This window comes from Coffea eugenioides, chromosome 2 (assembly GCF_003713205.1).
Source record: "Coffea eugenioides isolate CCC68of chromosome 2, Ceug_1.0, whole genome shotgun sequence".
Taxonomy (NCBI): domain Eukaryota; kingdom Viridiplantae; phylum Streptophyta; class Magnoliopsida; order Gentianales; family Rubiaceae; genus Coffea; species Coffea eugenioides.
In genome coordinates, this window is record NC_040036.1 from 21974777 (window position 1) to 21986851 (window position 12075).

General features: G+C 38.9%; 3 protein-coding genes and 1 non-coding gene across 6 annotated transcripts in view; all 4 read right to left on the reverse strand.

The window, feature by feature from the left end:
* Positions 1–885: 885 nt before the first annotated feature.
* Positions 886–4173, reverse strand: LOC113761937 (pentatricopeptide repeat-containing protein At5g09450, mitochondrial). The gene is made up of 3 exons (XM_027305131.1): positions 4089–4173; positions 3685–3982; positions 886–2349 (listed from the first exon to the last, which is right to left on the reverse strand). Exons 1-3 carry the CDS (start codon positions 4121–4123, stop codon positions 1453–1455), a joined length of 1230 nt encoding a protein of 409 aa, XP_027160932.1. The 5' UTR covers positions 4124–4173; the 3' UTR covers positions 886–1452.
* Positions 4174–4304: 131 nt separating this feature from the next.
* On the reverse strand, positions 4305–4388 carry TRNAL-CAA. The gene has a single exon. It is a non-coding gene; the product is annotated as a tRNA-Leu (tRNA).
* Positions 4389–5046: 658 nt separating this feature from the next.
* Positions 5047–12075, reverse strand: part of LOC113764201 (protein DMR6-LIKE OXYGENASE 2-like) — a 44690-nt gene continuing 37661 nt past the window's right edge. For 2 of the 3 annotated variants that reach the window (XM_027308291.1, XM_027308292.1), the window contains exons 4-5: positions 8666–8914; positions 5047–5578 (exon numbers count right to left, since the gene is read on the reverse strand). In XM_027308291.1, coding sequence (XP_027164092.1) covers positions 5249–5578; positions 8666–8914 — 579 coding nt within the window. In that variant the 3' untranslated portion in view covers positions 5047–5248. The remainder of the gene's footprint in view (positions 5579–8665; positions 8915–12075) is intronic. The other variant, XM_027308293.1, reaches the window with a different exon arrangement.
* Positions 5585–6787, reverse strand: LOC113764203 (purine permease 3-like). Its single transcript, XM_027308294.1, has one exon. It carries the CDS (start codon positions 6467–6469, stop codon positions 5645–5647), a length of 825 nt encoding a protein of 274 aa, XP_027164095.1. The 5' UTR covers positions 6470–6787; the 3' UTR covers positions 5585–5644.

The window sequence follows — 12075 nt, forward strand, 5'->3', positions numbered from 1 at the left end:
GCCGTTATATAATTCGCGGGAATCTGCTGATTTTGAGGCTCATGATTCTGCCATGCCACCACTGGTTGACGGCTTTGATCAACTACGTGGGTCCAATCCAGTTTGTTAGTCATTTCGGTCAACTACCTTCTTGACAAAGTCATTTCTTACTACTGGTCACTCGGCCGGTCCGATCCCCCCATGCTCAGATTGGGCTGCTGCCTTTTTTTTTAAAAAAAAAAAAAATTTATTTACTCGTGAAATTTAATCAAGAATAAGTTATCAAGAATAAAAACAAAATTTGATGAGTTTGTTTGGATTGTTATCTTGTGAAGTTTTTATAGAAAAATGTACTGTAATAATTTTATACATATAAAATAAAAAATGTGTTTATAGAAAATATAAAAAAATTTTGGAGAGAAATCTCAATCCAAACAATAATTTTGATGTTATAAATGATAAATTCTTGCACAAATTTAAGTATTTTAAAATGTGGAACACAGATTATAATCATTTGCCATTTGATTAGAAAAGAGTTCATTTACATGGACAGTTAATTGTAATTTAGATTTTTTGACAAGCATCCAACGAATGCACATTGGAGAAATCCTTTCGAAAGAGACCGATTGAGTAAGTTCAACGAACCTTTTATTGTTTCTTATCATAAAATTGGGTGGCAATCGTTATTTTCAATATGATATTGTAAATTGTAATTTAAAGATGTTTCATCAATGATAATTGAGATCTTGGACTAATTTTCGTAAAGTAATAAGTAACGGATTAATTTTATATACACTGCCAGTATACTATCATCATTCAATACATAACAACTAATATAAATTTAAATTTTATATACGTAGTGTATATAAAATTGATTGATAAGTACTGCTCCCCGCGATTCAAAAGTGAACATAACATCTTTGTGTATACTTTAAATACATGATTACTGAATACAAAATGTAACCTATAGTTCCTGAATACATGATTACTGTCCATAAGGATTGCTAGGATTCGTACTTGATGCAAGTTGATGCAGATTAATCCCCCTTCGACAACTGTATTTGTAGTGAGTTTCCTTGTCTATTTTGGAAAAGCTAGGACCGTTGTCCACTTTTATGCCGTCTCTTTGCCGGTAAAGATGAATGAACGAGTGAGTGACGTACACGTTCATTGATGTGATTACATAAGTGCTACATGTGGCAGGTTGGTAACAGTTGTTCAAATTGTTCGCTTCAAAAAGTAGAAGAATACTTGCCAGACAATGGGTTTAACCCAGACAGATGCGTCAATGCTTTTCCAGTGCCTCACTCCTCGAACTTGCAGAGTACAAAAACGTCAAATAGCACAAAAACGTCAGATTAGTGGTAAAGATCCGTCCAGAAATTCGGCGTGTACATTTATTACTTGGCACCGCATCTAGCTCCTAAACTAATTGCCAAATGACACAAAAACGTAGAAGGCCGCTGAAGTCTACTATAATTCCATCAAATTGTCACACCCCTTTTCTGTCAGAAGCATATGCAGAGTAGCAGCTCTCTCAGTCAACCCAACTTCCACAAAACCCCCAAGAATTCTGTTGCAGATGGTGCTATCAAAATCTGTAGTTGTCGATTGCTTCCACTGATCAATGATATCTCTCACCTCTTTCAAGTGCCCAAGAATCAAATAGGATGAAATTATGCACGCATAGTTTCGACCAATCATTTTTTGCTTCGTCAATATCAAAGACTTCCAAATCTGATCAAGTTTATCTTTGTTTCCTAAGCCTCCATACAGGATAATTAGGAAGTCATAAGTTATCCATTCTCTCTGTGTGATACCCTTCTCGCTTTCGACTAGAGAGTTGAAATCACAGTTCACAAGGTGACCTGAGCTAATGTAAACCTTTACAAGGTTCACATACCTCAACCAACTTTCACTAAAACCAGATTGAATCCTCATTTCATCAAGAATGTGTCTCGCCTCATCAATGTTGAGGCCTGCAGCAGATGAACTTACTAACAGATTATAAGTAAATACGTCCGGTGCAACCTTCTGTCGCTTCATTTCTTCTGCAATAAAGGGAATCTTCTCCAGTTGCCCAACTGACATGTATAGTGTCATCAACTCATTGTAAGTGAGTGCACTCAGAGAAAGGTTTGATTCCTTTATCCTGTCAAAAAGGTCCTCAGCCTTCTCTGTGAGTTTTGATGCGGCATAAGAGTGAAGAAGAGCAGTATATGTCTCACAAGTTTTTGCAGAGGGAGGAAGACCTTCAAAGTAACGCTCAGCAGCATCGACGCCAAAGACTTTGGTCATCAAGTCAATGCAGACAGCATAGTCAGAGTCAGATAGTTCAAACTCGTCATGTGCAACCATCCATTCAGATATCTGCAACATTATTTTCAGATGCACGTGAGCATTTACATAGAGGAAAAAAATAAGAATGATGGACAACGCCTATGAAGATGAGCTAAGAATTTTCTTCTCCATGTCTATGTGGTTGGATGCCAAACAATGTACCTAAAGCCTTCTCTGATGCCAAGAGACATATATATTACGAGAGATAATTCATGAAAAGCATCCAAGAGTGAGAGAATGTGCAAAGAAGATGAAATCATCTTAGTCCTAATACCTCAATAATCACAATTCAAAATGAACAACTGAGGCTACAACCAACTAAGATAACATGTTTTTGCAATTATGGTTACTTTAAGGGTAAAAGGATTTGAAGAACGATATTTTAATGAACTTCAGCCTGTGTGTGGTCTTGCAGTCAGTTTAAAGCAAGAACCACAGAGCGACTACTCAGAGTAGTATAAATCATATGACCTAATACGCGAGTTCACATGTAATAACAGTCTAATGTATGGATCTGATAAAACAGTATAGCTTTCCTATTTTCAGAGTTCTCAAAATGAAGAATACACATCAGGCAGATATGCTAAACAAGAAGGCAAAAATAGGACCTTGTGATAATAATGAACCACTGCCCTAAAATCAGTCATCTCCTATTGATCATCCAGGAACAAAAAAGTCAGGCAAATTACCCATTAGGTGGAACTTCTGAATGGCACATTATTCCGTCATAAATGATTTCTTTAGGGCCTTAAGTTGCTTTTCAATATCAGGGGGAAAAAAAGCCTTGATGAGGTCCTTATCCTGTATTTTTTATAGGTTAAATGGTAAATTACCTCTTTGACATTACAATACTGCATGCCTGCCAACTTGAGCTACCTGCTTAACATTCTGTACTATTCACTGGCTCTGAACTTCAATGTAAAAGGTAAAAGTGAATTGAGACCAGCTAGAGAAGGCACGAGCAATCCAGTTAAATAAATCCTAAGAAACATCTCAACTTCTACGTTCAATCCCACCCTAATGGTTATACATCTGGTTCATCGATTGATCGATCTATTAAATGAATATAATGCCAATGGCTTCAACTTTACAGATGGAATTCAAGTGCTCCAGTTGGTTTCTACCTATATGATGCCAACGCCGCCTTCAAATTCATATCAAATTCCCCAGAATTACTAACCACCCTTTTCCCATTCAACAAATGGACATCAATCAAACCAAGAAAATAGAAAATCAAACCCAAAGTTCTCTCTTTACACGACTAAACAAAAAATGCAGTTTTTTTTTTTAAAAAAGAAAAGAAAAGAAAAGGGGAAACTTTAGGCAGGCTATTAAAAAAAGAAGAAGAAAAAGGGGGGATGGAACCTCGAGGGCGTGCTTATAGCGCTGAGATTTACGAAGGTCTTTGGAGATTTGACGGAGGTCGGAGATGGTAATCCTGTTGCCCTCACTAACCCATCTATGGAGGACATTGGTGGCGCTTCTTTTGGGGAGCCTAAGCCTCGTTATTCTACTCTTCAAATCATCATTCGTCGTAGTTTCTGAATAAGAATCAGAACCCTTCTCCTCATCTGCTTGATCACATGCTACAACTTCAACTTCGCTTGTAGAAGGAGAAGGAGTAGAGAAATATCGCATCGCAGTCGTCCTCCGCCTTAGTTTACTGCAGACAAGAAATTTTTTATGGGCTAATTTTTTCAGCAAAAGGGATGGAAAAAGGATGAAAGGAAACTGAAATACAGACGGAGATGGAAATTGTTAGTTGTTACCGAGCCATAGTGAGGAAGATGGAGCGGGCGGCCATGGCAGCTCGCTTCACTGCTTGCTTACACTAACAGTTGCCCATGAAATGAACTCAACAGAAAACAATTCTAATTTTAAAAAAAAAAATCAAATCATCATTTTTGTTGGTTGGGTTGAGCCCTTGTTGGACTAAAATAATAGAATAGAAAAATTGAGAGAATAGAAGAAGCAAAACAACAGTCTGTCAGAAGTGGGATTTGAACCCACGCCCTCTCACGAGGACCAGAACTTGAGTCTGGCGCCTTAGACCACTCGGCCATCCTGACTTGTTTGAGAAGTTCGCTTGAACAAAGAATATTGACGTATTACACCGTTCAGAGCCTGAAATTTAATGCGCAATCTCAAGGAATGACCCTATTTCCTCCGTGACTTCTTTTGTGTACTCATAATTATTAGGGATAATTTCATATACCTCCCTGACAATTTCACCAACTTTTCCTGAAGTTTGTAAAATTACACAAACTTCCCCTAAAGTTAAGGTTTTGATAATAAAATTAGTTCAATTAAAAAAAATTAACATTAAAAAGTACTTTAACGAGAAAGATGAAACTACAATTTGGATCTGATTCGAAGCAAGAACTTCGTAATTTAGATATATGCAAATAGGCATAATGACTTTAACGTGAAAAAAAAAAAGATACTGAAGTATGTAGAGTATTAGATTCTTGTTGGAGAATTTGCATAGATGTGACTATCCCAGTTAATTTTTTTATCCTTTAATTTTTGGTTAGTTAGATTTTGCAATATCCTCTTGGGGAGTGATTTTCCTTCTATCGTAGACCAATTTTACTATTTAATTCAAATTCAGGGTGCGGAAAGTCAAAACAAGGACTGAAGTTAGAGGTTGCACTTAATGAATGCATGACCATTTGTAAGTTGGTTTCATCTACTGGGCAGCGGGCAACTTGTGCCGTAATAAAAAACTTAGATAAAAAACAAATATTTGTGTGATTGTACAGAAGCTTGAATTTCTTCATTTTTCATTGTAAGCACAAAAGACAGCTACAATGTCCCAATTCAAGCAGATAACCTTCAAAGCAGCCCTTCCTGGAGTAGAAGCCACAGGCTTCCTATTCACAAACACCAACTAAAACATGTATGGTATGCCACTAATAACGCCAATGATTCAAGTACAAACGGACCCTAATTCTACTTCCTTCTTCTTTTTCTTGATCTCTTGGAGTTCGCCGTAGAAGTAAGAGAGGAAACCCCAAAGAGACAAAGCAAGAGAAATTCCTTTTTCAACTGGGAATCTTTCATGGAAGAACAATACCGCTAAGGACTCTGTCACCGGCAGCAGAGTAGCAATTACGATACCAGAGAGCAATGCTGAGACAAGAAAAGTGACTCCAATGGCCCCCAAGAGGAAGAATTGCCACAAAAATGCGTTTGATACCAGCGTTGCATAGTATCTTGATTGTCCAAGCTCAAATTCTCTTGCCTCTCTTGTAATTGCCTGCAACATCAACCAGAAAATTCATATTTCCAGTTAATTCAACCACAAAAGCACAATGCTTTGATGCTAAATACGCCTTGATCTATGTAGATAAATTAATGCATTATGTACAGATAAACATGTAGAGCTAAAGAGAGAGAGAGAGCCCGCGAAGTCATGGTTGATAAGCATTCCTACAGTGCAGAATGCAGTTGCAAAGAAGGATATGACCAACTGCATCTCCATGACCAGAGAATAAGTGATGACTTGCTTAGCTTTCTTGCAAGTTAGCTCCATCAGCGGCAAAACAAATCCGTATAACGCAGATGCTCCAAGTGTCATAAAGAAACCAATGTAGTATTGCACGTTGGAATCATGAGCAGGACGATCGGTGCTAGAATGAAATCCAAGCACTACAGCACCAAGAGACAATAAAAATATTGAATTGATGATAAAAGGTGTAAACTTTTGCTTAACCAGGAGGAAGGCAAATGCGGCAGTAAATGCCAATTGAGTGGCAATTATAAGAGCAGAGGTACTGACAGGAAGGCGCGAAACGCCATAAGCAGCCAAATAATCATCCACCCCTGTTAAAAGGCCAATAAAGGCACAACAAAGGAACAATCTAGGCTTGACAGACCAAACTTTTGTTGCAGGACCTTCTTTGCTTCTACGATAAGCATAAGAAATCAGGAGTGGAAACAAAAGAAATGGCCAACCAGCAGTTAGTAACCAGCATGAGAACCAAATTCTCTTGCCTCCTTTAAGAAAGTAGAGACGCTGAATCAAAGGACCACCACAGTTGCCGAGCCCCAACATTATGCAGTTCAATATTATGAGTGTTCTCTTCATTGTTTTGTTTAGTTTGTGCTTTTCTTCTGGTACATGACTGCTTGGAACATCAGTCTCCATCTCTAAAGATTGAAATCTCTCTTTCTATTTCTAGAGCTGCAACTGGTTACAAGTATGAGTTGTAAATGGCGTATGACATGGTTAATCCACTGACTAAGGAAACTGGAGAAACTAAACCAGGATAACTTTTTTCTGAAAAGGTAAACCGGGAAATGCAATGTACACTACCACCGTAGGATGAATGAGTTGCAATCAGGAACTTATACTACGAAGACAACACTCAAGACCTGTCATGCTATAAAGATCCAACATTTATAGTAATTTCAAAGTGGAAAAGATTGATTGACACAGGTACACAGACATCTCTTTGGTGTTGATCCGGGAAACTTAAACTTGGCAACAGTTAATGAAATTGAAAAGGTTATTGTGGATGGGAAAATCCAAGTTTTGAATTAACTCAACAAGCTAAAAAAGGGCACAAAAGAAAAGTTCAAAAGGAACAAGTTTGAAGTCAGACTCATGGAACAATGCCACAGAACAACAAGAGCCCATCTGCAAGGCAAAAAATTTATCATATCCAACTAGATAGCAGGCCCCCGGCGAGACAGCAAACCGCTGATTCACACACGGAAGACACAGCAAAGATGCCTCGGGCATGTTTGCCATACAAATTACAATTGTGCATAGAATGATAGAATTCTTAAACTTGATTCCCCACAAAAACATCAAAACCAAATCTGCTAAAAATAAAAAATGGTGATGACCTGATATGCATGCATCATGTAAACCGAAATTAAAAACCCACTAGAGTGCATGGTTCAAAGTCGTGGTCGCGGTCGCGGTCACGGTCGGGGCCCGGAACGTTCCACATCGGTTTCGGCATATCGGTCGCGGTCTCGGCGAGACGCAAATTTTAAAGTATTTAATATTCTAAAAATTATTAATAATATAAAAAAATATGCTAAACAAAAATAATAAAAAATAGCAAAAGAAATGGCCAAGTCAATCCGTCACGGTATAACTCGGCTGATTTCTCATCTTGACTCGGGATAACTCGGAGTGACTCGGCCGAGTCAATCCGTCGCGGTGACGTCTCGGCCGATTTCTCGGCGAGTCAAGTATTTTGGTATCGTTTCGTCACAGTATCGTATCGGTAAGGGCCGAGACAGTGACGACTCGGCCGAGACTTCGAACCATGCTAGAGTGGGCCTTAACGAATTAATCGAACTGGTTTATTAATTATCACTTGCCAAATTGGGGATGGCTTAAATCATCAAGGCGTTAACCTTTCAACCTCTAACAAATAGACAATCTGAATCATCCGACAGATGTTCAGTCCGATCACCCTGTAATTAAAGTCAGCTGAGGCTAATTAATCAATTTAAGCCCAGAAAACCAGCTGCAACCCTGATATACACACACACACACACACACACTCCTAAAAATTACCAAAATAACGAACTGGACTGGAAGGCATGACATTAGCAAGAAACATTAAGAATTAAAGTAACTGAGAGTGACCCGAGTAAGAAAAAAAGAGAGCAGGACTGAAATTGAAGCATAGAAAACCTGAGTTGCTTGGGAGAATAATAATTGAAGCAGCAGCCCAAATGCTTCCGGACGAAGAAGTAAGAAAGCAGAGTGAAAGAGTAGTAGTATTATTATAAGGTGCTGAGTAGAATCATTGGACCGAAGAGGGTTTCAACTTTTCATCATTTCTATATATACCACACTCACTATATCCAAAACGCGTTGTCACCGTGCAGATTGCCCAAGATTCCCACACCTCTCGGTGCCAAAAACTCAAAAGAGCGAGTCTGCCGAGATTCCCACGGCATATATACAAAGTTTGTTTTTTATGGGTGAAAATATAGAGTAATTTATATACCAGCAACAACGTTTATTTAATTTAATTTTCCTTTCAAAATAATTCTTGCATGCATGTAACCAAATATGAGTCAGTACTCATCAATTGAGCCGGCCGGGATCAGTTCCACTTTGCACCATTTTTCTTTTCACTGTTAGAATTCAAGCCAAGAAAAACTCTCAAGAACCATTCCCTCTCCCTTGAGCCACCCCAGAGACTAAGCCATAGTACTAATTATTATTCGGTCGGGTCTTTCTTTGGGCTTTGTTTAAATCATTGTACATTTTCTTTATAAATCATCACACGATCCAACAGCACACAGAAAAATTTGTAAAGACGAGGGATGAACTAGCTAGTAGCTAGTCTCACTGAGGAGTACAGATTGAGACCTTGACTCGATCCAAGCAGGATTTCCCATCAAGTTTATTGCCTTGTTGCATCTCCAGATACTCCCTGTACTTCATTGGAGCGTACAAACCTGGAATTTGATTACCATGACCGCCGGTCAGCAGGGGAGAGGCCGGGGCAACACATGCGTCGAATGATGGACCATTAACCATGGCTATGGAAATTCTTTTCATTTTGTTATTCACCACTGCTCTGTGCAAAATACTCTTGTATTTCCCGTTGCTCACTATCTGTTTCAATTCACGGGCAATTATATTGGTAATGGTAATAGATAATGAATTTAATCTCGTTCCTTTATAATGAATTTTTCCTTGCAACACAACTTTTGATTAAGAACCACATATAAAAAAAATATATATTTTTTCCTTCTATGTATAATTGTATAGAACATAAATATGTTTTCATTCGTGCGGGAAAAAGAATTTGTTAGGGTGATAGGGTGTTAATTGTTAGTAATTTTATTATTAATTTTTCCCTGTTTCCATGCCAAATATTATTTTAATTGTCAACATATACTTATATTTGGCATCTGGACTCAATTTCAGGAAGTGGAGCAGAAAAGAGAGATTTTCTTACAACAAATACTCCACAAGTGGGAAGTTTCTAAAGAACATACAAGCTAGGTTCCACGGGTGTATTTGTGCTGGAATTGATGATTATAGTGGACTCCTCCGTTTTGATAATTGCAGAGGAATTGATGATTGTGCTGGAATTAATTGGAATGATGTTTTCTTTCATTATCTAACGGGGACCACATAGAAAGTCTGTCCTTATGGTGGGAGATGTACTCATTAGCCAAGATGTTGGCTTTGATGATTGTAGCTTTTCCAATTGCTCCCTACGTAGAGTAGTGGGCTCAAGGAGAAAAGACTATGAAAAAAAAGCTATGAAGAAAAAAGGCTTGCCTTATATATATCGGACGATGGCAGAAGACAGGAGGCTAGTGAGTTTTAGTTTTTCTCTCCAGGGAAGCTCCGTAGGTAGAATAGATAGTTGATTGGTTTGTTGGATTTTGGGTGTAAAGTTTTCTCCAGAAGTTTGTTTCATGTTTCTTCGGTCTCTTTCATTCTTTTTTTTTTTTCGTTTTCTCCTTTCTTCTTTTTCTTTTCTTTCTTTCTTTTCTTTCTTTCCTTTCTTTCTTTCTTCTTCTTCCCCGCTGCTCGCTTCTTCTTCTTCATTGTAAGCTCCGCCAGCCGCGCGCAACCCAGAGCTGTGCGCAGCTCCTCCTCCCTGTCCATAGCTGCCGCCGACTTCCGCCTGAAGCCCACCACAACCCAGCGTCCACCTCTGCATGCAGCCGCCAGTGCCTCATCTCCACCAGCTCGCGTCGACCTCCTGCAGCCCAAGCAATGCCAGCCGCCACCACCTCCATTTGCTCTCTCACTCTCTCTCTCCAAACACCACCAACTGCCGCCGTCACTACTTGCAACGCAACTAGCTCCACTCTCCAGCTCAGCTCTCTCTCTCCATCTCGATCTCCCTCTCCACTGCGTCAGCTCTTTCTCCGTGCGCTACCCAGCGTGCAGCTTTTCCTTCAGTCTCCACCAACAGCCACAGCAGCTGTCCGCAACTCATCTAAGGTCGCAGAGTTCAGCGGCAAACACCACCACCGCGCGCGAACTTTCCTTGGCCGCGCCAATACCTCCTGCCCAGCTCACTATCGCAAGCTCGACCTCAGCTTACCACCAACTCCAGTCGCTCCTCTCCACCTCGCCGGTGCACCGTCGCTTCCCTCACGTGCGACTTCAATTCCAGATCACCTCACGCCACTTGTCAATTTTCGACAGGTGGAGGTATTGAATCCCCCCTCCCCGATTAGCAATTTTCTAGATCTTAAAATGCTGAAGTTTGTTTCTTTTTCCTGGGTTTCTTGCTGAATAATCGCAGGAGGTGCTGGATTTTTCACTTGTGAGTTGTTTGGGGCTTCAACTGCAATTTTGGGGTTGATTTGGGGTTTCTTGGCAAATTGGTTACCATTTTGAATTTTTTTTTTAATTTCTGCTTTGCTTGGTGTTATTGAATTTATAAGTGCTTTGGGTTGGCCGTTTGATTTAATTCTTCCCTGTGAGTCCACCAATGGTACTGGTTATGGTAGTTTGCCTCCAATTTCTTAATCTTAAGTGATTGACTGTCCAATTGGAGACAATTGTTATGATTTTGGGTCCAATAGTGTCTAATTTATTATAACTTGTGTCTAATTGTGGGTAAATTGCTGAGATTATTTGTTTAATTGGGAGGTGCCTTTAACACTTAAATTTGCTTATTGAAGTAGTTGCCTTGTGTGAGAGTCTTTTGTCTTTTTCATTTCAATTATTACGTTGATTGGGGTGATTTTGAGGTGCATTGTTTTTGCATTTGGCTAAGTTTGGAACCACAAGTGCTTATTGATTGCATTTACTATAAGTGTTGGAGTATTTCTATAACTTGTGGGTGATTGAAGTGTGCATTTTATTCACTGGGTTGGTTTTCATTTGTTATTGCTTTAAATTTTCTGTTTCCATTATTTGTTAGCATTTGTTGTCTCTTGTGGATTGGACCGACAATTGGAGAAAATGGTGAGACTTAGATCAACCCCAAGGGCTGATGACTGGCACCAACTCCAGAGAATTGGCAGCATTTATGCACCATGTGGGTGTTGAACCTCAACTTCAGGGGAGTTTCGTTGCCCTTCTTCTTATTTTTACTAATTAATTATCACATTGAGGGCAATGTGTACTTTAAGTGTGGGGGGAGATTTGGATTTGATTGGAGTTTCTTTAAATTGTTGCTTTTCTTATTGTTGTCTTGATGAATAAATGTGGCATCTCACTTGTCTATTGCTGGTTATGATTTATTCTATGAATTTAGTTTAAGTGGCAAGTAAAAGCATGTTATCTTGGTGAATATCATGAGTTTAATGACTTGGTGCAAATTGTGGTTAAATTGTTTAGGCAATATAAATATTTTACTAGCAATTGTTGTGTGGATTAGGCAATTGTTGATCTTAGTTCTCCATATTAGGAGATGACGTGGGCCATGATCTTTAATTATCTGGTTTTCTGGTGCTTTAATTGTGATTAATAAATGACCCTACTCCGCTAGTGTCGTCACCCAGTAACCGGGAGTCTTCACCACAAGTGTCGACTTTCGCGTCAAAAAGTGACTATATATATGAGTAGTTAGTCCTGAAGTTGTGAAGAGTTGAGTAACTGGGCTCTTTCATCTAAAAATGTCAGAGTTCACGTCAAAAGACTTGAATAGCTTGGGACTGAGCATTTATTAAAAAAAAGAAAAAGAAAATAATAAGTAAGCTTATGATCATGTTGGCCTGCCGATCCTTGTTCTTCAATGTTGAGATTTTGATTTTCAGTTGACCCAATTGCTAACTTTTGCTAGTTTAATATTTTGATTT